Genomic DNA, 25,011 nt, shown 5'->3' with positions numbered 1-25,011 from the left:
TGTTAAGGGTCTTTCAGGGCACATTTAGAGGCTGATAAACAGACATTTATATTGTTTACATTACAAGTAGATTTTTAAAAATGCTTGTTCTAACTTTAATGCCTTACTCATTAGTAAGTCTTTAACTCATTTCTGGTTACTGAAGTCACATGTTGGCCTTATCTCTTGAACCCAAAACTGGACCTTTACATTTAAAAGAAAATGCCTGAGTTGGATTTTGTTCTGTATTTCTTTGGGGGGTTTTGCTTCAGTCCTTACTCTACATTGCTACCATAGAGATTGTTGTAAAGCTCGCATCTTACCATGTCAGACCTCTGCTTAAAAGACTTCAGTTGGCTGCTCTGTAACACAGAGGATGAAAGCTAAACCCTTTGGCGTGGCACTGAAGACTTCATGATGTGGCTCTCCTACCTTTCCAGAGTCACCTCCACCTTCACTCCTTCATGCTAAATTCCTATTGCGTTGGGGACCAACGGATAGAAGGTGAACACTGTCCTTCATTCACCATCCCCGATTGGAAACCAGTAACTCTTTTTAGGTTCATGAATGAAGAGCCTTGTCTCATTTTCAAGTGACTTGAGTTGATAATGGTTATATTTGGACAAGACAAGCTTTGTTCATTTCAAAGGATAAGTGGGAAAAGATCAGTGGAAAGGTATGAAGTTTTCGTTTTTCCCCCTTCACAAAACAGGTTAAAGAAATCCAGGAAGAATTGGATAAATTGAGTCCACATAAAATTAAACACACTAAGAAGGTATGATACAATTTAATTACGATTAATACTTATTATTCATAAATTAGATTTCCAGTGTTTTGTTAGTATTTTGTGTGTGTTCTCATCACTAATACTGTCTTAAGTGCTTATAGAAACCTATTAGTGAGGGCATGGGCAGCTTAAGTATTCTGAATTTGGGGTCACCTTCCAAGGAACAGGGTCTGAAAGTAGGTTTTCATTCTTGCTGCTCGTGTAAGAAACAGAATAACAAAGAGAAGACTTTGTCATTAGAAAAACTTTAAACTTCATAATTCCCTTTACTATGAAAACATTTTCACAATGGAAATAGTTCGATATAGAAAGAAAATAGACTGTAAATATTCTTTCCCCCCCAAATGTAAAGATTTGTTTTCTTTCTATTGGGGGAAGGAGGAGGATAAATGGAACTGTTTTCCAATTTGCTCTCCACTGTATACACACATATCCACACGCATGCATGAACATAAACACACCAAAAATACCCCAACAAAAAAACAAAAAGCCACGAATCAAAAATCAAAACACCCTCAAATTGCCCCAATACTTTGTATTTTGACCGAAAAAATAGATCCTGGGAAGAAGTGCAAAATGCGAAATCAAATGACCAAAAATTGCTGAACAAACCCCATTATTAATATACAAAATATTTCTATTACTGAACTAGTAACAGTTGATGTGCTCTGTGTCTGTAAAACTTTGGAACCACATAGCTGATCTGTTAAATCTAGTCCATGCCAGCTTCCAAAAACCAGAAGAGATTTTAGTTAGCTTTATTTTTGGATGCCTCATCAGAATTTTCTACGAGATATGGAACATCATCATCCTCCTCTTCAATATTTTCTGGTTTTGGTGCTTTGCTCTTCCAACACTTGCCAAGGGAACTGTTCAGCTAACTTCCTAAGAGTTGTTAAGCTGTGAGCACCAAGTCGATTTAATATTCCAGGAAGCATTTCTGCGATTGGTTTGGCCTCTGCATGACCAGTAAGTGCAAAGTTGTTAGCAGAAAGGCAAGCTTGGACTTCGGGATTGTTGAAATGAAGGACTGTCCCATCATTCATCATATTCACCTCTTCAATACCAGCTACGTTATTCACAGCCAGGTTTTTTTAGAGAACTCTCAAGATTTTTGTCATCAGCTGTAGCTGTTCCGTGTACCACCTTCTTTCTGAGAGCTGTACCCTTGCCCCCTAGCTGGACCTGAGCCTAAAGTTTGGCTCACTTTTCTTGATTCATGCTGTTCGTAAATCTGAAGCAGGGAGGGTCCTCCAACACCAGCACGCAGCAAGAACAAGATGGCTGCCTCCTGTAAATATTCTTGGGGGTTGGGTTCATGTCAAGAAGTTCTGAATATTGAAATAACTTCTCACATTTCATTTATTGCCAGTCATGGGCAATGTCCAGGCTGGCAGCTGCCCATCGTGGAGCCATTCGGGCCTTACAGATGTTTGTGACTCAGTTTACTGACCAAGGGGAGCACTCAGTTTCTGCTCGGTGTAGGGAGCTGGGCAGCCTTATCCGCCAGCTGTCACTCTGTTCTGCCAAGCTGAATGCTGATTCTTCTGTCCCGGATGTGGTGATAGATATCCTGCAACAAATTGAGGTATGAAATTGACTCTAACTTTTGTTAGAAGTGCATTGTTTCCAAGCAGGGAAGTCATGTTTATCACCTCCAAGTTTCATTGGGATTTATGCAGACTACAAGACAGAGAGAGCTGCTGCACCTAGTAAATGAAAGCTTTAGGAGGGCAAAAGAAGCACTTCATTTTCATTTTATTGTTTTTACAGTCCAGTCTGTAACATTGTATTTCACTTCTTTGGGAATTGGTGGCTAAAACATACAATACCTCTTAGCCAGGTCCTTTAATTAAATACAATTTTCCATTCTCTGATCGTGCCATTTAATAAAGAATTTATTAGCATAGGAAAGGAAAAGTGAAGCACTCTTAGATTAGTGCTTTGATTAGAATATCTGCATAGTCTAGATAGATTTCTTGAAAAGAAGAGACAAAGATATATGGAAGCAGAGCCTCAAGTCTCGTGATATGACTAGAGACTTATGGAAATCACAACTGACATGTACTAGTCAGGAATGAATAGTGCTCTTAGTTCTTATTGGTAACAAAGACAGCAGAAACAATATACCCTTAAATCTTTATAGTTCTCTGAAGTTCACAGAGTGCTACCACATTTTCCCATTTCATCTTTACTGCAGTGCTGTGATTTGCAGTAGGTTTTATTACCACTGTTTTACAGATAAAATTTTAAAAAGCAAAGGTCAGAGAGATGACACAGTTACTTCTCTTGAGAGCTGGGAATTAAATTCCTATCTTCTGACTCCCACACCACTCTCATTTTCACTGTACCACACATTGTCATCCACCAATTAAAAGACGACCTTTATGTTAGTGTGACATAGTAAACTGTTAGCTGTAGAAGGAAGGTGCTATAGTGGAGAGAATTGTGGACTCACTGACATACCAGTTCTACCATTAACAAGCCCTTGGTGGTCTGTAAGTCCCCTTCTACTTTTACAGTTTCCTTATCCAGCACATCGTATGTTTGTGATTTGTACTGGTTACATTCGTGTATATAGAACTCACTATCAGGAATGGTATTGTCAAATGCAGACCTTTAGATAGTATATCAAGTCATGTGATGCTTTTTAAACTTATCCATAAGAAAACTTATTGGCCAAAATGATTTCATTTAGAGGGCATAGCTCCATAATCCTAGAAAGGATTTGAAGAGATTTCTACCCTTCCCCAAATTTTGAACAAGAGTCCCTTAACATAAGATTTCTTAAACATAATGTTTATCTCTCCTACTTTTGAAAATATTCAGTATTGCAAAAAATTTATTCTTTCTTCTTGTACTGCAGCATCTCATAAGTTGTGATTTTCGCATTGTCTTACTGTCATCTGAACTAAATCTCCCTGGCCGTGTTCACTTGTCCTTAATTTGTACTGACCAGATGGAGACCAAGCCCTTGCTGCCTGGTAATGAGTAATTGGGTATTTATTAGAGGATATTCCTCCTTTAGAAAGGGGGGACACAGATCTCCTACCGTTAGTACAGGAGTGACCAAAGCCATTGGACTTGCAAAGTTTCCTATAGTTTATAAAAATGTATATTAAATGTAGTCTGCCCACTTAAAGTAGTATTTGAGTTTATGAGGTTTTCATTAAGAATTAAAATGCTTTTAAAGCATGAAGGATTATATTCTGAAGACTATGGTAAGTGCCTAAAATAGTGACCCTTAATTTTAGGATTTGGATGCCTTTAAAACTAGTCATATTCTTTATGTTTTTCGCTGTTGGTTTTAGTGAGCTAAATGTGTAAAAGAACATGCAGAATTCCTTTTATTAATTAATTAGATAGCCTAAATAATAAAGTTTTAAAATTAAATCCAGCAATATTTCATTAACCATTGGAAATAGCCATTTAATAACACATTTCTCTAGAGTCCTCATTTTCAGTTTTGTGATTAAAAGTCAGACTTTTTAATCACTAAGAGTTAAACTAAGAGAATAATTGACTGTTTTATGGCAGGCTTTGGAATCCCTCCTGGAAAAGAAACTGTCACCAAAAAAGGTGAAGAAATGTTTCACTGAAGTTCGGAGTGGATTTCCTGTCGGTAGCCAAAGGGCCCTAGAGAGACAGCGAAGCGCATCGCCAAAGAACGAGAGGAGACGCCTTGTAGCAAAGGAGATATTTCCACAGGCAACAAGACGACCTTCCGTGGCAAAGAAGCTTCTTGCTGGTATGTGTCTTAAAGTGTTTCTTGCAAGGTATTTCATTCTTTAGAATTACCTGTACTGTAACATTTGCAACACTGAGGAGAAAGTGAGGATTTAAAACCTAGTCCACAATAGGTGTCCTTGAGCGAGGATAAGTGAATAGTCACCAAGATGTTTTCTCAGGCTGGAGGCTGGAGTATTTATTCTTCCATAGAGGAGGATGAAAAAGTAAATTCCGTTTTCCTACATCATAGCATTTGGGCTACCCAAAGTAAGTTCCCACAGAGGAGAAAGTTAGAGACCCCCCCACCCCCTGCCTTTAAAGTTTATTTTCATTTTAATGATATATGCATATACACACACATTTGATATTTATGTGTTTTTTTGACATAGGTAATACATTTTTGTTATTTCAGGAAGTGGAATTGCTTGCTTATGTGGTGTGCACTTTTAAACAGATACTGTCGACTTGCCCTTGAAAATGGGCATACAGTTATGTTCTGTTAGCAGTGACCATCCGTATATATTTTCTCATATCCTTGCCAACTGCTTTATATAATGAAATTAAAAAATGTTTCTAATGTCTCAGCAGAAAATGGTATCTTACTGCTTTATATTGCATTCCCCTGATTTCCAGTGAGGAAGATTTTGTTCCTCTCATGTGTTCCTTATCCATGTTTCTTTCCTCTTCTGCAATTTGTCTATTTATAGCCTTTGCCCTCTCCCTGCCCTCTTTTGCTTATGGATATATAGAAGTTATTTTATATATTCTGGACCTTAATTCTTTTTTGTTTACATATATTACAAATATTCTCTTAGTTGCTTAGTTTTGAAATTTGTTGATACGTTTTCTGGTATAGAAACTTAATTTCGTAGGCAAAATCATCATTCTTTCTTATATATTTTAATATTGCGTGAAGCAGTTCTTCCCTCTTTGTTCTTCTTTTTCAAAATTTTGCTGATGGAGATTGCGTATCTTCAGAGGAATTTAAAATGAGCTTGTCAAGTTCTATGAAAAATGATGTCTAGATTTTGATGGGTATTACACTGAGTTCATAGATTAATTGGGAGAGAAATGACATCTTTACAATATGAAGCTGTCTCATCAATTTATTCATGCCCTTTTTCCATTCCTGTAGTTGAATTTTATAATTTTCTGCATATAAGAATTCCTGACATAGGAATACATAGGAATTCCTAAATTTCTCGTTAGGTTTATTTCCAGTTTTTATATTTTATGGTTTTTGTTGCTATTGTGAGATCTTCTTTTTATTACATTTTGAAATTGGTTATTGCTACTTTGAGGAGAGCTGTTGGATTTGCACATTGCTCTTATATCTGGCAGCTTGCTGAAGTCTTTAATTTGTTATGATAAAGTATACATTTGGACATTTCCAAAATTGGGATATATTCTTGAATTGATGCTACCTTACAGTTAATTGGAAATATTTCAAAAATTTTCTATTGGTACATAAAATAATATGTCTTACACTTGATGTTTTAGAGTTGATGAAATACGAAATTTTGTTAGTTAATTCTTTTGTATTTTTCCAGATAGATGAGATTACTTACGAATAAGTAAAGTTTTGCCTCTCTATTTGCAATTTTTATGCTTTTTCTCTTTTCTCTTTCTGTTTTATTTAATGGGTTTTAATTCAGAATAATACTGAGTAATAGTTAGGTATAATGGTGGACATCACTTCCTCCCCAGATTTAATGGAAATGCTTCTTCCTATATAATGCTCACTGTTGGTTTTGGCAGATCTGAATATGAAATTAAGAAAATTTTCTTCTGTTCCTGTTTTGCTAAGAGATTTCCTTTTCCTCTCCTTTTTTCTTTTTCTCAGTTAAACTGACAAGAGGTATATATATGTATTGATAGTGTTTTAAAATAGTTTTAAATTTTTAATACTGATTTTTTTTTACTATGCTATTTATACCAGAGTTTGGCTTAATCCAGTAAACCAGTGGAATATACATAGAAAAATACACACGATATAAACTTACGGCTCAATTAATTCTCAGAAAACAAACATCTGTTCAATCACTGCTCAATTCAAGAAATAGAACGTTATGACCACTAAGAAATCCCCCCGTACCCTCTTTCAATCTCTACCCCCTACCTCCTTCCCCAGATTAACCGTTACTCGGATTTTTAATGCCATACTTTCGTTTTGCCTGATTTGGAACTTTATAAAAATAGAATTACGTAATTAGGTATTTTCTTGGGACTGGCTTCTTTCACTTAACACTTTGTGAGATTCATCTATTCTGTTTGTGTAACTGTGATTTGTTTATGTTCATTACTGCATTCCATTGTAGAATATATCACAATTTATTCAGTTGTTTTAATTATTGAATTTTTTCCATATTTGGGCAATTATGAAGAAAACTGCTATGATTTATTGTTCTTATATATGTCTTTTGGTACATGTGTACATGTGTCTCTTTTGAGTATATTCTCAGGAGTATAATTGGTATGTCACAGGGTATGTGTTTGTTCAACTGTAGTAGGTGAAGATTTTTTAAAGTAGTTTTATTATTTTACATTCCAGCCAACAATGTATGAGAACAGTTGCTACACATACTTGTCAACACTTATTATGATTAGTCTTTTAAATTGTAGCCACCTGGTTGGTGCTTAAGGCTGTCATTGAGGTTTTAATTTACAATTTTCTGGATGAGTGATGGTGTGAGTACTTTTTCATATATTTATAGGCCATTTATTTACGTGTCTTCCTTTGTGAAATGCCAGTTCAAGTCTCTTACCCACTCCTCCCTCCCTCGTCTCTTTCTATCTTTCACTTTCTCTTTCCCTTCCTTCCTCTCTCTCCTTTACTTTTTATTGATTGTAGGAGTTCTTTGTAGGGGTATTCTGCATAAGGAACCTTTCTGTTATCTGTATGGTAAATATCTTAATAAAAATATGATGTAGTTTGCTTTTAAATGTTGCAGTGGTGTCTTTTGATGAACAGATTCTTAATTATACTGTAATCCAGTGTAGCAGTCTTTTCTGCTTTTTGTTTTTGTATCTTTTTTTTTTGTATCCTGTTTAAGAAGCTTTTCCCTATGCCAAAGTTAGGAAGACAGTTTTCTATGTTATTTCCTAGAAAAAAGTTTCATTTTCTTCCACGTACATATCCAGTTGAGCTAGCACTATTTGTGGAAATGTTTAATTTTCCCCCAAAATGCCACTTTTGCATAAAGCAACTATCCACATACTGGGGGTGCCAAAAAAATGTATACAAGTGGCCACTTTGGTCAGTGTTGCTCAAGCAGTAGTTCACCATAATCAAAAGTGTCTCGATGCTGATGGTAACCACTTTGAGCACCTCTTGTAATTGCAGAAGTCAAATGTGACTTGTGTTCACCTTTTGTTGTTGGTATATACTGAGTATTACAATTTTAATATAGTTTTCCTTTCTTAAAATGTGTATACATTTTTTTGGCACCCTCCGTATGTGTGGGTCAGTTTCTTGGACCCCTGATCCCTTCCATTGATCTAATTGTTGGTTCTTATGCTGGTGTACACTATCTTAATTATTCTAAGCATTGATATGTGGAATAGCTTTGCCACCTGTTCTTCTTCCAGAATATCTTGGCTAACCTTGACCCTTGGTACTTCCATAGAAATTTTAGAATCAGAATTTATCAATTTCCATCCCCCCAACCCCCACCCCTGAAAACAACAAAAAACAGCCTATTGGAATTTTGATGAGGAGTTGATATTTTTACAACATTGAATTCCCCAGCCCTCAAACATGGTGTATCCCTCCATTTATTTAGGTTGTCTTTAAATATTCTCAGCAATTTATTTTCTGTGTGTGTGTGTGTGTGTGTGTGTGTGTGTGTGTGTGTTTGTGTGTATGTGGTTTTGTTCGTGTTTAATTTATCCTTTGGTATTGCTATTTTCAATACTCTTGTAAATGATGTCTCTTTAAAAATTTAATTTTTAATGTATATTGCTGATGTATAGACATACAATTGATCTTGTATATTGGTCTTATACCTAGCAACCTTGCTAAACTAATTTATTTCTAATAATTTATCTAGATTATTTGTGTTTTGCTATGTATATAATCATCTCACCTACAAATAATCATTGGTTGATTTCCTCCTTTGCAATCTTTATTTCTTTTTCTTCTATAGTTTTCTGGTTTAATTTACTTGATCTATAGATGACTAATATAAAGGTATGTTAGTCTCTTATGATACTTGAGACTTCCTTAATTTCTCACTGTATTTTTATTCATTTTTGTTTTGTATATTTTGGAATTGTGCTGTTAGATGCATAAGAGTTCCTGACTATTCATTTTTTTGGTGGATTTTATATGTTATTATTATTAAATATTTCTTTGTCTTTTTTAATGTTACTGACTTGAATTATGTTTTGTTTGGTATTAATATTGCTTCATCTACCTAACTTGTTTGACATTCACTTAGAATAACATTTTCCATTCCTTTATGTTCAGTCTTCTTTTGCTGTTTTATTTTAAGAAAGTCTTAAATAGTTTATTGTTGATGTCTTTAAACCTGATGTAGAGTTCTGTGTTTAACGTACATTTGCTGAGATTGATACATTTGAACCTCTTCCTGCCTTATTTTATGTTTGTCATTTGCCAAGTTTTTTTCCTTTGTTGTAATTTACTATATTAATGAAGGTTTTCTTGTTTCGTTTTGTTTCCTCTACTGATTTGACAGTTATACATCAGTCCAGTTTTCATTTGATTTATTTCTCAATCTGCCACTAATTTTGTGCAGCCTTAATAGTTTAATGCAGCACCTCTAACATGAATGTAACAAAGCCTAATTTACTGGATTACTGTTACAGGTTTATCCACTATAACGTGATACTTCGTTTGTTGGCAGTTAGAACTAGTATAGTGTCTGCCTTTGCCAGCCTTTCCCTTCAGGACCAGTATTATGTCTATTTGCTGTGATGCCCTCCGTGACCAGTCCGGCACATAGTTAGGCCCTTAAGTGAGAGACTCTACCAAGAGGTGTGATTGAATAAGAAAAGGCTTTTGAGCAGCAAATCATGGTAGTTTGAGTTCTGGTGTTGGGGACTGACTTATACTCTGGAGGAAATGTGGAGAACTTTCTATGCCTGCACATAGAGATGTGTTTCCTAAATGAGTTAGGAGATTAGATGTGCCCATAACTGATTAGTGAAAAATGAGGACCAGCTTCAGAGAGAAGTTGGAAACCCTGCTAATCTAAAACTCACCTTAGAAACAATAAGAAAGCAGGAAGATAGACCACCCTGGGACCAGGGTGACCTCACTTCTAGTCTCGGCTCTGCTAGTTTGTGATCCTGGATTAATGACTTCATCTCTCGAAACCTCAATTTTTTTCATCTGTAGAATGGGGATGATAGTCCTTATGCTGTGTGACTGACTTTGCTGTTGTAAGTAGCAAATTACATAATTACTAAGTGCTATTAATGTAGGGTGTTGTTTCATAATAATATATCAAATTATAAAGAAAAGCTAGATTATATCAGGCATATTCTGAGAAAACAAATCTTTGGTAGCCATTTAAACATGAGTTTTGTCAATTTTTTAAAAAGTAAAGCTTCTTTATGTGGTCATAAAGAAATAAGTTTCAGTTATTTGGAAAATGCATTTATGTGGAACAACTCTATCCTCCCTGACAGGGCAGGATAAATGGTTCTAGCCCTGGACCAAAGTCACAAGATGTGGCTCTGCTGCTTACTCTTTGTGACCTTGCGGAAAACACTTCACTGTTATTTCTTCATCTGAAAAATTGTACTGGTCATTGTCCTGCCTGCTCTGTGTGTCATGGTGAGGCTCCAATGTGAATGTGAATTATGTCATAAACTGAAAAAAGTTTTGTGCAGATGTGAGAGATAATAATCATTGTTATTGTCTGTGTTACAAATCGGGGTGTAGTTAGATATAGTTAGCCTCTTTGCAAATTTAATAATTTAATATATCCTCCCGCCTCCCCGTATGTAGTAGCCCTCCTTTTCTTTCTTTTTTTTTTTTTTGAAGGAGAGTTTTTATTATTTTTATGTACAGAAAATGCACAGTGTACACTCATCCCAGTTTGGTGGCCAGTTCTTTAGCCTTTGCCTTTTCCAGCCTGGCAATGCGAGCCACTGATTCGGTCCCAGGACATTGCCTCCCCAGTGACAGCAGATCTCACCGTATCTGTCATTGTAATTGGTCCCGATAGCTTCTGCTCGCTTAGCCAGCGTTCCTTTGTTTTCCGAGTTAACCTGTGTGAAGGTGACAGTGTGTAGGTCTTCCTGTGTACTAGACGCTCCAGCCTGGCCTTGCCCTTGATAATGTAGTAGGGAACCCCGTCTTACAGCACAGGGCAGGCAGGAAGACAGCCGGCTGGATGGGATCCGTGTCCTGTGCAGTCACCACCAGCTGAGCCTTCTTGTTCTCCACTGAAGTGGTGACAGTATTAGGCCTTGCTCAAAGGACAGGCGGCTTCTTGGTAGGGACGTCCTCTTTGCCGGAGGTTTTTTCTCAGCCCGAGCCAACAATCTCTGCTTCTTCTCTTGCTTTGTCTCTGGGCTGTACTTGTTGGCCAGATTAGCCTGATGACTACCCTCTTTCCCCAAAGATAAGACCTAGCCGGACCATCAGTTCTAATGCATCTTTTGGAGCAAAAATTAATATACAACCCGGTCTTATATTATGTAAGACCTGGTCTTATTTTACTGTAAGACCGGGTTGTATATTAATTTTTGCTCCAAAAGACGCATTAGAGCTGATGGTCCGGCTAGGTCTAACTTTCAGGGAAACACGGTTAGCTGTGTGGTGGTACAAGGCCTGGTTGAGCTGGTTAATGGCAGGAGGCACTTTCAGGCGCTGATAGAGAATAGCTCTTTGCTGCTGTAGCCGAAAGTACCGGGGTCATTTGACAAAGTGAGTGAAGTCCCTTTTGGGCTGGATGTCCTGTCTGATGCCAAAATTCTTGGGCCTTTTCTCAAATGAGATTTATCACTTTCTTGGCCTCTTGTTTCTTCATGACAGCAGGGCCCTGTGCCACCTTCTTCCCATTAGCCTCCTTCCCTTTTGGCATCTTGGGCAGCAAGAGGAGAGAGCTGTCCCGCTTATTTTTATTTATTTTATTTGTGTTTTAATTCTTACCCTTATTATCTCGATTTGAGAAGATTGCATTTTCTGTTTCTGTTTTAGATGTCACTCTACCTAATTTGTCCATTCTGACTTCCTAAAGTCTCCTCTTCCCTACCCCTCACCCTCAAGAAGTCATAGGGAGCTACAAGGGTGGAAAACCGTCTCTCTGCCCTTTTCAGTTGGGATGTATGTGTGAGCCTAATTAGATCTTATGATTGATGTAATTATTGGCTGGTGAGTTTCTGTAGTGGCTTCTGAAATGTTCTTGGAATGGTTGATGGCTCTAGTGTAACTTGTCATATGTAAGGACGGTGGCTCCCTCCCCACCACTAGCAAAGTCCGCAGATTCAGCTGCCCTGGACCTTGTTCTGCATTTACATGTTGATTTATGCAAATCATAACTGAAAAGGCGTCAGGGCCTAGAGGTCCGAGTTGGCTTGCTATATGTAACCTTGGGGGGTTAAATAAATTGTAGACCGAGGATTTAATCATAGTGTTCTTTCCAATTTATGTTTCCTTGCTGTGTAACTAACTTCCCTGGCCTTGACAAGTGCCAGATGAAAGACGTGATTCAGGGGATCTGAATCTGGCTCTTGACCTGCTGCTGTTAGAACAATCCGAATATAATTTCCCTTCCGTTATGAACCATTTAAAACATACAGAAAAAGAATGAAAATAGTAAACACCTATGTATCCACTACCAGATTTAACAAATTTTAGCATTTTTGCTTTATTTGCTTCAGAATTTTTTTTAGAAATAAAATATGACAGGTATAACTGAAGTTTCTTTTGTATTTCTCTCCCCATTCCATTCCCCTCCAGCCCTCCCCGAGGTTATAATATGGACCTGTTCTGTTTTTATACTTGTACTGCCCATGTATCTAGCCATAGGCAGTGCACAGTATTGTCTCAGATGCTGTACATTTCATGTAAGTGATATCTTACAGTAAGTCTCATTCTACAGTTTGCTTCCCCACCTATGTGTGTAAGCCTTGTTCATATTGATACGTGAATTCTAATTTATTCATCTAGCTGTTGTATAGGTTTCCTGTATATGAAAATACCATCCTTTATTTTTAGCTCTTAGCTGATGGACATTTGGGCTGTTTCTAGTTTTTGCTTTTATAAACAGTGTGCAGTATATACAGAGGGTGCCAAAAAAATGTATACACGTTTTAAGAAAGGAAAAAACTGTATTAAGCTTGCAAGGCTCAACAGATACTGATAGCAAAAGATGAATACAAGTCACTTTTGACTTCTGCAATTACAAGAGGTGCTCAAAGTGGTTACCGTCAGCATCCAGACACTTCTGATTACAGCGAACTATTGCTTGAGCAACGTTGACCAAAGTGGCCACTTGTACACATTTTTTTTGGCACCCTCTGTATATCCTTGCTCTTGTATTCTGGTGTACACATATGAGACTTCCTCTAGGCTGAGTTTGTCCTAGACGGGAAACTTGTGGGTTGCAGTGTGGGCGAGTCTTCAGCTTTTCTAGAGCAATCAAGTTGCTCTCCCAAGTGGTTGAGCCAGTTCACTGCTGTACTAGGAGCTTGTGAGTGCACTTGTTTTTCCACATCCTTGTTTATACTTGGTATTTCACATTAAAAATTCTCCCCCAATCTGGTGGATGTAAAATTGTACCTTACTGTTTTAATTTGGATTTTTTTGATCACTGGTGATCACCTTTTCAATGTCTTTATTGACAGTTCAGCTTTTCTCTCTAAATTGCTAGTTTCTATTGTTTGCTTACTTCTTTGTTGGATTGTTTATTTTTCTGAATAGATTTGTAGCTGTTCTTTGTGTTTTCTGGATGTTAATCCTATGTTAATTATGCATTGCAGATATCTACTTGCAAACTCTGGCTTGTCTGTTGACTTGACGGTGTCTTTTTGTCAAAAGGAAGTTGTAGCTTAGTGTAATTAGATTTAAATATATTAATATTATATTTGAGTTTAAGAAAGCCTTTTCTGCCCTGATATTGTCAAGGTATTCTTTCTATACTTTCTTCTAAGAGCTTTCAAGTTTTCCTTTACTCAGGTCTTTGTTCCATTTAGAATTTAAGTGTTCAGTGTGAGGCAAGGATCCTGTTTTATTTTGTTACCTGTGGATAGGAATAGTCCCGGCCGTTGAACAAGCAATTCACACTCACTGATGTGTCATGCTGCTATTGTCATACCCGTTTTGCTTCATTGGTCTCTGCCTGTTCCTGCTTCATTCACTCCCACATTGCTTTAATTATTACAGCTTTATAATGAACACTGTATCTCTGGTAGAATGAGACTCCCACCCCTGTCCCGCTCCCCACTTTCTTGTTTTTCACAATTATTTGGCCTATTTTAGGATTTTACTCTTCATAAAAATTTTCGGATCAGCCTGTTTAGATCCACACACAAAAAATAACCATACTGGGATTTTTATTGAATTTGCATTTGAAATTATAGGTTACTTTGGGGAGAACTGATGTCTTTCCAGTTTCATTCATGAAAATAATTTATTCTTTTAATCTTCTTTCATGTCCTTTAAAAATACCTTTAATTTTTATGTAAAAGTCTTGTATCTCTTTCATTAGATTTCTTCCTTAGTGCCTTATAGTTCTTGTTGCCAGTGTTTTAGGGTAATTTTTTTTCTCTTACATATTCTCTGGTTATTTTGATATGTGGGAATGATACTAATTTACGTACGTTATTCTTCTTTTATCCAGAGACATTGCTGGACTCTTTTTAATTGTAATTTATTTGTAGATTTCTTTTGGATTTTCTATATGGAAAGCATTATCTCATCTTCAAATAAAGACAGCTTTATTTCCTTTCCCATTGCTAGTTGACTGTCATGTATGGAGTTCAGACTTTATTCTGTACCAAATTAGAAGCCATCAAAGTTTTCGAGAAGTGATATTTACATGTTTACATTTTAGAAAACAATTCTGGTAGCCTGGTGAAAGTATGGTTGATGATAAAGAAGGGGTCAGTTAGGAGATGGTATTACTATAGTCACAAGATATTGCAAGCCTGACCTTGGGTAGTGGCAGAAAGACAAGAAGGGCAGAGATACGTATAAGAGCAACTTTAGAATTAGGGTCAAAGGGACCAGGTGAATGAGTAAATGTGGGAGGTGACCCTTAGATTTCTGCTTGTAGAAGTGTGATAGTCATAGGATGAGGAGCAGCTTTAGTGACAAACCAACTCAGTTCTTAACAGGGCTTAGATAGATAGATACTTGGAGAGTATCTGTTGGTAGGTAGATAATCATTCTCACCGACTTGATTTAAATACATTTCCCTCAGCTTGCCCTTCTGAAATCTCCACATAGATAAGTATCAACCTGATAAAGAGCTTCCAGTGACCCAGAAGTTGGAGAATGAGTTTGATACGTTAGATGCGCATATGCTTCCGGAAGAAGCTCCATCTACTCAAGACCAAAATGCAAGCTTCAAAGAAGAGGCATTAACTCTGACCAAAACAAATACCATGGAAAAGAAGCCTGTGACTGAGCAGGTGCCATTTAGGAAGAAACGTACTCTGGCATCGGCAAGACTACAGCAAGTATGAAAACGCTTCTTTCTTTTGGCCCATTTGTATTGACCTGACATTGTCCAAGGTCACAGAGACTAGTAAGAAGTGGAGCCAGGATTTGAGTTCTCAGGCATTTGAATGCCAGAGCGCTTAAGTCCAAATATCTAAATTAAGCTAACTTAGCTGGGCTCTAGGTTGTTTATATTTTTTAACAAAAAATAGCAATTTTTGCTAGAACAGGGTGTTCTTTCTTGTGCTGACTTGGTAAGACCCTAACTAATTTGATACCAATGTCCTAATCCGGCAAGCTGTTTTAAAATTCAGGTTTTTTCTGCTTCTGATTTGGAAGTGTGACATGTAAGAGGATTAAGATTTGGCGCCTGCTAAAGGTAAATATTAATAAATAATAACCACTCAATATTAAAAGGCATCCTACGGTCAGTATTTTTTAATATGGCTTTGGGAGCCAACTGGCTTGAAACTATATTCTATTTTAAGCTTTTATATAAAATTGAACTTAAAGCCCTACCAGGGGCCAGAAGACTGCCTCCTGGTCTAAATATCCTGAATAATGTGGTTACTGCCACTTGATGACGCGATCCAGGGGCTTCTGTAGCAAGCTGAGACATTGTCAGGTGACCCCGGAAAAAGGATGTTTAGCAGTTAACACCAGTTACTGATCGTGGGTTTGCGTCACGTCTTTCTTCCTTTTCACACAGACTCTTACGGGGAGGTGGGGGTGGGTCAGTGGGAAGTCAGGATTGAGTCTATGAATTCAGCTTGGGGCACTTCTCTAGAGACGGCTTCGTTCTCTGTAGTATTTTAAAGTAGCCTGATTCATTCCGTTTACGTGGCATATGTCTCTCTCCTTCATCATCATTCTCTTCTTATATTAATCTATGTCATCTTCTAGAAACTATGAATCTTCTATAAACCCATTTTATAGGTGAGAAACCTGAGGCTCAGTGAGGTTAAAAGCTTTTTAACCAAGAATGTTTTACAGTTTACCTCTTTTGTTTATTTGTTTGTTTAGGAAAAAATATAAAAATATATTTTACATAAAAAGATGGCAAAGTCAGGGGTCCCAATTTTATACCTCCTTTACTCCACCCTGCCTCAACCATGGTTGTGTCAGTATAATTTACACCCTCCCCCAATTTTCTACCACAGTGCTTTCCAGCTTGGTTTTTGCTGAATGGATTCATGAATAGCGTAGGGGCACTTGAAGCTTCAGTAAGTCAGGGGATAAAACCAATTTCTTTGATGTCCATTTGACTTTATAATTCATGTTTATCTCTCACAGGGATTCCACAAAGCTGAAAAAAGTAGATCAACCCAATCTCACAGCAAAAGCAGGTTGCAACGGACAACAGTCTCATCCAGATTAAAAATGAATCCACAGCCTGTGAAAGACAGTAGGGCTCCTTGGATACCTCCAAACCCCACCTCCCCATCAGCCTCTCCTAAATGGTATGTCACGTCCAAGGGGCCATTTGGGTATGTGATTTAATTTTCCCTCCACAGGTCAAAGGTGACCTACTGTTTAGAGCAAATAAAGCAACAGCCTTGGTTCCCATGAAACAGAAAAGCTTCTTTGGGTAATACATGGGACATTTTTGTCTTAAAGCCCGTTGGTTCCCTTTTCCTGTCCGACTCTGGGCAGAGTAACTTGCGATGAGCCTCCCCGACATCGTGTGGACATATTCGTCACGTGGAGGGTCATGGGCTTCCCTCCACCCAATAGATTCTAGTCACTTGAGGCCAGGAACTGTGCCTTCCGTATGTCTAAATGTTTAATGCCTGACCCTTAGTATATCTTTGTAGGCATTCAGTAAATCTTCGCCGAATGAATACTTTAAAGTAATCCTAATTCCAAGTGAAGATAATTATGAATTATAAAACCATACAAATCTCATAGATACTTGCCTGACTGCAAGGGACAGTTAGGACAATGCTGACGTTATTGCCGTGTCATCCGCATTCATAGCACGCGGAGAATGAGGAGCTGCCATTCCACAGAGCGAGACAGGGTCTTGTCCTCCAGGGGCAGCGGGGTCCTGTTAGGTGGAAATAGTCTTTGGGGGAATTGGTTAAAAATAAAGGGGAGCTTGTTTACCATAGGACAGTACTTCTTGCAAGCACAGTGGGAAGGACCAGCAGGTAGGACAGTAAAAGGAAGGCAGCGGAAAGCAGTAATATGGGGAGAAAAGCGAGTGGAAAGGGATCCGTCCTTTGGGAGGCTGGCAGAAAACAGGGTAAGAAGCCTGGTACAATGGATTCCCCTTAAGACGGAATGATTCTGAATGAATGGTTCTGCTTGTCTATCAGCCTTCCCTCTAGTGTTGAAGAAACCACGTCTAGAAAATTGAATGTCTCGCTTATCTAGCAGACCTGGGACTAATATCAGGTCTTCTGATTTCATAATGTGCTTTTTCGTTTATCTGCTCTAAATTCTGTATTTTTATATATGTGTTAGTATAGATGGTGAATTCAGTTGGTAAGCTTATAAACATATCAATTAATTTATGTGTCTATTGCAAGCTAAAAATATGCAGTGGATTGTCTTCTAAAGTGTACCGTGTTTCCCGGAAAATAAGATCTAGCCGGACAATCAGCTCTAATGTGTCTTTTGGAACAAAAATTAATAGAAGACCTGGTCTTATTTTACTATAGTATAAGACTGGGAATATAACACAATACCACACCACACCACACCACATAAATAATTAATATAATATAATTATAGTAACATGATATGATATATAATGTAATATAATATTAACTAACATAGTAAATGTAATATAGTAAATATAACATAATGTAATACCAGGTCTTATATTAATTTTTGCTCCAAAAGACACATTAGAGCTGATTGTGTCCGGCTAGGTCTTATTTTCGGGGAAACATGGTATGTGTGGTGGGTGGGGGAGGGGGGCGGACAAGGCTTCTAGCTCAGTGCTGTGTTAGGCCTCGTAAAGGTACAGAATTGCTCTGTAATATGGAATGTAATTAATGACCCAAATCTGTATATTATAACAGAGTTTTGTTGAAGTTCACTCATCATTCTGTAATTGACAGGTTTTTTTTGTTTGTTTGTTTTTTTCCATGTAAAATAATGATTGCTCCCACGAAGCAAAGGCAAAAGTCTCGCCTTTAACCCTGAGCCTGAATCCTGGAGGAGCTCGCCCTTCCTCACACTTGTTTCCACTTCAGGGCCCCATGCTGGGGATCAGCATTCCTTTAATGCTCTTCTCTTCTCTGAGATGGCCCCTTCTGATGAGTCATTGGGTATGAAGTGAATGGTTTTATAAAGGCATGCTTTTCTGTTTTTTGCAGTGCTGCATGGTTAAAGGTGAATTCCAGCTCCAAAGATGTCACAAAAGAGCAGTCTGTCCAGCAAGAAGATCCACGAGAGCAAGGTCAATTGAGAGGTGCTGTTGAGCAAGAAGCAGCTAGGTTTGTGCTGGTGTTTTTCAAATCTTCGAAAATCTAAGGGCCCCTTTCACGTAGATTCTAAAGTAAACTCTTTCTTCTCTTCCCTATGAATAAAGTTGGTTACTTAAAATGTCAGTTACTAACCTTTTCTGTCAAACTATGCAGCTTAGACAGTGAACCCCTCTTTATTCCTTCTTATGTTATTTATTAAAAAATTATGTGTGTCAGTTGCCTACCACTTACTTGTTTTGCATATGACGCAGTTGTGAGCTCTATGGAGACTTTATTAAAAGGCGCTAAAAAGACAGAATCCCAACGCCTGCTTGTCTACAGTCAGTAGGGAGGACGTGTCACAAGCTATAATTTAAGATAGAACATGGTATGCACCCTAAAAACTAAAGGGTTAAGAACTGAGAGATTTGAGAATGGGGACGGGATACTTCTTGCTGTAGAGATCCAGGGTTCATGGAGGGAGATGGACAATGAATTAGGACTTGAAGAACAGGCCTTAAATGGGGAGTGATGACGTAGGTGAGAACATTCCTTAAGAAGACAGCAGTGAAAACAGGTCTCTGCATTTGTTTGGCTGAAATTGTTCTTGCAATTATAGGAAAGCAAAAATGAAAATGGGCCATGAAATAATTTGATAATATTCACATATCCTAAGCTCAAAGAATCAAAGCCCTTCCACACACAGTCAAGTTGTTTGGAGTTAGCTTTTCCTTTCCGTTTTTATTTGACTTCACTCTGCCTTTATGGCTGTCCCGGGAGTCCATTTCTTTGTCTAAACTTGTAGCCACAGCAACAGCTTTATTTTTATAGTCAAACAAAAAATCCAAAGTCCACTGATGGCTCGTTTTCTTGACAATATTCGTGGGCAGTTTTCTGTTGCTCTACCCACTAGCTAAGAGCACGTTTGCACAGAAATGTCTTTTTACACAGAACGTTACATGGAGAACGTACAGAAATGTTGCGTTACCTCCTGGGTTCTTTATGGAGCCAAGATTGGCGTTCTGGGGGACCCTGACTTCCAGTTAGTTTCTGTGGTGATGGCACCCTGCAGGTCGAGGCAGAATTGGTCTGACTCTTTGTACTGTCTGCTAGACTTGCTTGGCTTGATGCCGAAACTTCCAAAAGATTGAAGGAACTTGAAGAATTAAAAGCTGAAGAGATGGACAAAATGCAAAAACAGAGGTAAATATCTATTTCTGAGGTAGAGAAAGAGAAAGCAGGCCTGGTCTATATCTATCTATTTTGACAACTAATTGAGATTGTTTAGAGATGTAGGCACACTCTTTATTGGCTGCCTGCCTGCTTAGAAGACTGAAGTCACCTAAGAATCCTATAGTGGAGCCAAGATAAGAGCCCCTACGGAGTCCTGGCTGCTTTGAGGAGAGTTAGGGTGACTGTTTTGTACTATCCTCCAGGCTCGATTGGCTCGATGCTGAAACTTCCAGAAGAAAAAAGGAATTGAATAAACTCAAAACTGAAGAAGTGGATAGACTTCACAACTTGAGGTATGTGTTTGCTTTTGAGGAAGAATGCTTGCCTATTCTAATTGGTCTGGATAGTTTTATCAACCAAGAAGGACTGTTTAGGCCTAACCTCACTGAATGAATGAATGAGTGAATGAATGAATGAATGAACACCTGCATGCCTACGTGTGTTTTATGCAGTATTTTTGCTAGGAAATGCTTGTTTTGTGTGGAGTTTGAATGATAACTGAAGAAACATCTACAATTTGGGGCAAGTTGTCTCTGAAAGATGAATCTTATATCTGTTTGTTTATGTTGCCCTCAAAGGTGCTTTTCTCTTGGCCCTGTAGAAGGTTATTGTGCATGTCTGCTCATATGAGTGAATGCACAGAAATGTCTTTTTAATTTAAATGTAGCCTAAGGTTTTTGAATAGGTTGCCTTTTTCCATTTGCCCCCTAAGAGTGTTACCCCCTAACTATACGCATAAAGGAGTTTGTGAGAAGATTTAGTTGATGCAGCTGCTCCTTCAAGTGGCTCATTTTTCTAGCTCTGATAATAATTCACCTGAAGTCAAATGAACAGAGTTCTCATTGCAACAGCTGTGCGTTCTGTCACCAGTCAGGATAGAGCGTTCATTCCCAGACTGGAAGGGCTGTGGCTGTATCGTTCAAGGGCCAAGATTTTTGTTTGTTTTTGTCTATAGTTAACATTTCAAGTCATACAATCACAGCATCTGAGGATTTGAAGGATCTTTTTCTGCAGCTGATGCTTCCAGCCCCTCTGGCCTATCTCCATGCAGTAACTGTCCAGCATATTCACACACAGCCTCTGTGACGGGATGGCCAGCCACTACCATTCGGGGCAGCCCCTTCCTTAGTTATCAGTAGCAATTAGAAGGCATCACCTTAGATTGTTCTGGAATTGGATTCCCTACGACTCCTACTCACTTGTCCTTTGGACCATATAAAGAAAATGTAATCCTCTGTACCCCAGTTATCCCTTTGAGTATTTTTTATTTGAAAAATCATGCATGTAGAAGAACATACTAAAGGCACACATAGAATCCAAAATATGACAAAATGAATACCCGTGCATCACCACCCCAAACCAAGAAACAGACCATCACCCCTCCTCTAAAAGCTCCCACGTGTTCCTCCTCAGTTGCATTCTCATCGTCCCCCCCAGAGCTAACAACTGTCTTCATTCTGTCCTGTGAATCTTTTCATTACCCTTATTCATAAATCCATCACCTACAACTGAGAGGCAAGCACAAGCTCAGCTAAACAAGCAGAGAGCAGTGCTGCTGGTACTAGGTGAAGATTCCCAGGGCCACGTAGGCTGAACAGAGTCTGGCTCAGAGTCTGCCCTGAGCTTCCCTGAGAGTTTTTAGGCACCCACCTCAGGAAGTCAATGGGCACGGTCACGAGTGAGTCTCTGCACATATCGGCCTTACCACCTTTGGGGCCTCTGCAAGTGAACCAGGTACACTGGCATGTTCTGGAAGAAACCTGGTCAGGGGAACAGTGGGCTGCCCTGTATAGTTCATTCCACTTTATTGTTGAGTAGTATTCCATTGTATGAATATCCCACAGTCTATCCATCCATTCTCTGTGAATTAACATGTGGGTTGTTTTCCATCTTTAGTTAGTATGGGAGTTCCTTTACGGTTGTTTCCCATCCCAGCTGATATTTGGTATTGTCCATATTTTTAATTTGAGCCATTCTGGTGAGAGTGTGTTTGTATCTTGTTTGGTTTTAATTTGCATTTTCTTGTGCTGTTTAAGTCAACAGTGCAAATTGTGGGGGTTCTCAGTTTTTCTCATTACTGGCCAAGAATTCAAATTTCTCAGGTCAGCTAAGTTGGTTATTTTGTCGTGTTTTCCAGGACCATTTTTTCCCCTTCTTTTTGTGGGTTTATGTCTATCTCTGTTATTGTGGGGTTTGCGGCGGGAACAAAATTAGTTTCATTTGTTCAGTCTTCTACCCTGTTGAGGCAGCCATTATTCTTTTAAAATGCGCTGAGAGCTTAACGTACTTCTTCAGATGTTATCTGAACCCTAGTCCTCAAAGTGGGGTCCAGGGCCAGAGGTTTTGCATCATCGGGGAGCTTGTTGGGAATGCAGAATCTCAAGCCTCACACAGACCAACTGAATCAGAATCTGCATTTCAACAAGATCCCCAGAGGACTTGTATGGCCATTAAAATGAGGGAAGCATTGTGGGTTTATACTCATTTGATTGTCCTTCACCTGGAGTGGTAAATAAATAATGCAAAATAGGATAATTTCTTGCTTTCAATTTTAATTTTCAATTTTATTTCTAAATAGTGATTCTGCCACCCAGTTAGCAGACAAGGTAGAGAAGGCAGTTCTGGAGCATTTGAAGCCTCTCCTGGCAAAGGCTCAGGTAATGTAGTTCCTCTCATTTGCTTGCCTTCTGGAAGTTCTAGAATAAAAAGAGTTGCTCTAGAGGTCACGCTGACCCCTTATAGGGCTAAGTGTCTGGCAGCTGGAGGCTGCAGTGCTTCTTGTGCAGTATGGGAAGCGTGCTGTGTGGGCACCTGCAGACCACCACACATTCGTGGTATGCCTTCCGGTGTGGCTTAGGGGTAAAGCCCAGGGGAGAAGACAGGAAGGTCCCACTTTTGAGATAGGTGAGATTTAGTTTGGGGAATGAGTTTAGGTTGCAATTTCCATTCTTAATCAAATAGGTCTGTTGGTGATGCTAATGTCGAATTAACTGCTTCCACTCGAATCCTGTGCTCTTCACCTCAGTGGTTTGGAATGGTTGGCTCTGTTTTTCTTTTTTAATTAAATTTATTGGGGTGACAATTGTTAGTAAATTTACATAGATTTCAGGTGTACAATTCTGTATTACATCGTCTATAAATCCCATTGTGTGTTCACCACCCAGAGTCAGTTCTCCTTCCATCACCATATATTTGATCCCCTTTACTCTCATCACCCACCCCTTACCCTCTGGTAACCACTAAATTATTGTCTGTGTCTATGAGTTTTTGTTTCTCATTTGTTTACTGATATGTGGTATATAAACCAAAAAGAACAAGGCTCTGTTTTTCGAAAGGAGAGAGATCTTAGGACAGTGTCTGTGCACAAACCAGTACTTTTCTGAAGATGAAATTGCATACAGGGTGACCAGCAGGTTGTGTCATCTTCCTATAAGCAGTAAGCTGAATGCTGTGGCCAGACCCTGTATATCCACCCTGTAAACAGAATGAATAGATGAGGCCACGTAGAATATTATCGTCTTAAATGGAGCAAAGGACGTTCTGGTTTCCTGGATAGGTCACTGAATTTCTGTATTTCTAGTTTAAGAAATATTAAATTATTATTAGGGTTTATGGAAATCTCAGGAAAATAGAACTAGGAAGGCTCTTAGAGATCAAATCAACCTCCTCATTTTATCAATGAGGAAACTGTAGAACAGAGAGATGGAGTAATTGCATCAAAACACACAGCTACTGGGACTATGTTTACAAAGTTGAGGGAAGAAAGGGGGCAGAAAGCCAAGATGAACATGTGGCATTTAATTTCATGGTGACAAAGTGCTTTGAATTGCTGCAACAAACCTCATGTAACTAAAGCTGATGCACACACAAGTTATTCTGGTAGCAGAATTCATTTGTACTAATATGGGTTGTACATTGTTATAATTCACGAACATGCTTGTCTGTTTTGATAGAGAGTCAATTCTTCTTTGGAAGCAGATACTCATTTGAAGGGTCGGCCGTCAGTGAACACAGCGACAGCCCAGCCTGCAGAGGAGGTGTGTGTTGTGTGGTATGGGTATTACAGACTGACACTGGTGTGATTACGGGGTAACGTCTTCGGGTGTAAGGACAATGATGTGCAGAGTGCTGTGCAAACACGAGATTATCCTACTCCAGAAGGCTGGAAGTTATTTTTTACATTTGGTATGTTAATTCTTACAGTGTATATTTAGCACTATGACTTAGATCAGCCTTGCAAACAGCTCAACAGAAATCTCTAGAGCCGCAGGTTTTTGTCGGCGGCTATTTTCCTCTCCTCCTGATGACAGAATGTGGGTGCCCTGCGTGACCCTGAATGTTGATGGCCTGCGGCAGAAGAATAGCTGTCCTCATTTCCTTTTATTCAGCCTAGTTTTGCTCATTACCGGCCTAATTTCCTTTATGCTTAGGGCCTCATATTTATTGTTAAGCAAGCATGTTTTCAGAACCCGATAATGACCGATATCTAGCCTAGCAGAGAGAAAAGGTAGCGCAGGAAAAAAATGATAGCATTTAAGGGAAATAAACCCAACCTGTTCTGTGGTTGTCCGCCTTTGTGCCCCTCCTCTGGAGGACTGTGGTTCACGTGTGCGGGAATGTTCCCAGCCTCCCGGAGCTGTGAGTGGCAGGTGCCAGTTGCATCATCCACTGCGTCTTTGCGGAGGTTGGAAAGAGGTTACTGCTTTACGTGCTCAGAGCACGTGTGACGGTTTGAGTTAGAAGGAAGCTCCACCAGCCCAGTGACCTTAGGACAGGAAGAAACCTTTGGAACAGGAAGATTTTGCGAGAAAGTATCCCTATTCTTACGATTTAGCAGTATTTTAGCTGCAGCCTATTTGCATAATCTTTGTGTTTATAAGTGTACGGTACCAATATCTTGGGACAGAATCTCATATGAGGTGAGGTTTCTAACACTACGTTCTGCTCTTACACATCGGGTGTGCTGTGGCTTGGTGTTTTGTGCAGCACAGCCACTGAAGAATTCTTTCCTAGCAAAGTAATGAGACTCACATCTAACCGAGGGAGGTGACTCTGTGTCGCATTTTATGTGAAAGAAAAATGAAATGATTGTGTTGTCAGAGAAGTAGACATGTTTGAATGTTATTAAGAATGATCAGCCTTCTATATAAGAATTCTACTGTAGGCATTAATTAGTCTTTAATACAGTTTATTGAAAAAGAAAAGTAACTCTGTCCAGTATTTAGTATTCC

At 38.7% G+C, this 25,011-nt stretch overlaps 1 protein-coding gene and 2 pseudogenes across 7 annotated transcripts in view; 1 reads left to right on the top strand and 2 right to left on the bottom strand.

The window, feature by feature from the left end:
* The window catches only part of KIAA0753, a 57,683-nt gene that overhangs the window by 16,074 nt on the left and 16,598 nt on the right, over positions 1-25,011 (top strand). For 4 of the 5 annotated variants that reach the window (XM_081029068.1, XM_081029069.1, XM_081029070.1 and 1 more), the window contains exons 5-14: positions 692-754; positions 2,139-2,354; positions 4,304-4,514; positions 14,919-15,151; positions 16,425-16,591; positions 18,458-18,577; positions 19,661-19,750; positions 19,984-20,073; positions 22,359-22,437; positions 23,734-23,817. In XM_081029068.1, the coding sequence (XP_080885194.1) occupies positions 692-754; positions 2,139-2,354; positions 4,304-4,514; positions 14,919-15,151; positions 16,425-16,591; positions 18,458-18,577; positions 19,661-19,750; positions 19,984-20,073; positions 22,359-22,437; positions 23,734-23,817 (1,353 nt within the window). The remainder of the gene's footprint in view (positions 1-691; positions 755-2,138; positions 2,355-4,303; positions 4,515-14,918; positions 15,152-16,424; positions 16,592-18,457; positions 18,578-19,660; positions 19,751-19,983; positions 20,074-22,358; positions 22,438-23,733; positions 23,818-25,011) is intronic. The other variant, XM_081029071.1, reaches the window with a different exon arrangement.
* On the bottom strand, positions 1,459-1,947 carry LOC308488853 (transcription factor BTF3 homolog 4-like; annotated as a pseudogene). Its single transcript has one exon. The product of its transcript is annotated as a transcription factor BTF3 homolog 4-like (transcript).
* Positions 10,551-11,550, bottom strand: LOC308489242 (large ribosomal subunit protein eL8-like; annotated as a pseudogene). The gene is made up of 2 exons: positions 11,259-11,550; positions 10,551-11,095 (listed from the first exon to the last, which is right to left on the bottom strand). The product of its transcript is annotated as a large ribosomal subunit protein eL8-like (transcript).

The sequence above is a fragment of the Rhinolophus hipposideros genome, assembly GCF_964194185.1.
Source record: "Rhinolophus hipposideros genome assembly, chromosome: 20".
In the NCBI taxonomy this organism is placed as follows: Eukaryota; Metazoa; Chordata; class Mammalia; order Chiroptera; family Rhinolophidae; genus Rhinolophus; species Rhinolophus hipposideros.
This window is presented reverse-complemented; position numbering and strand designations above follow the sequence as displayed.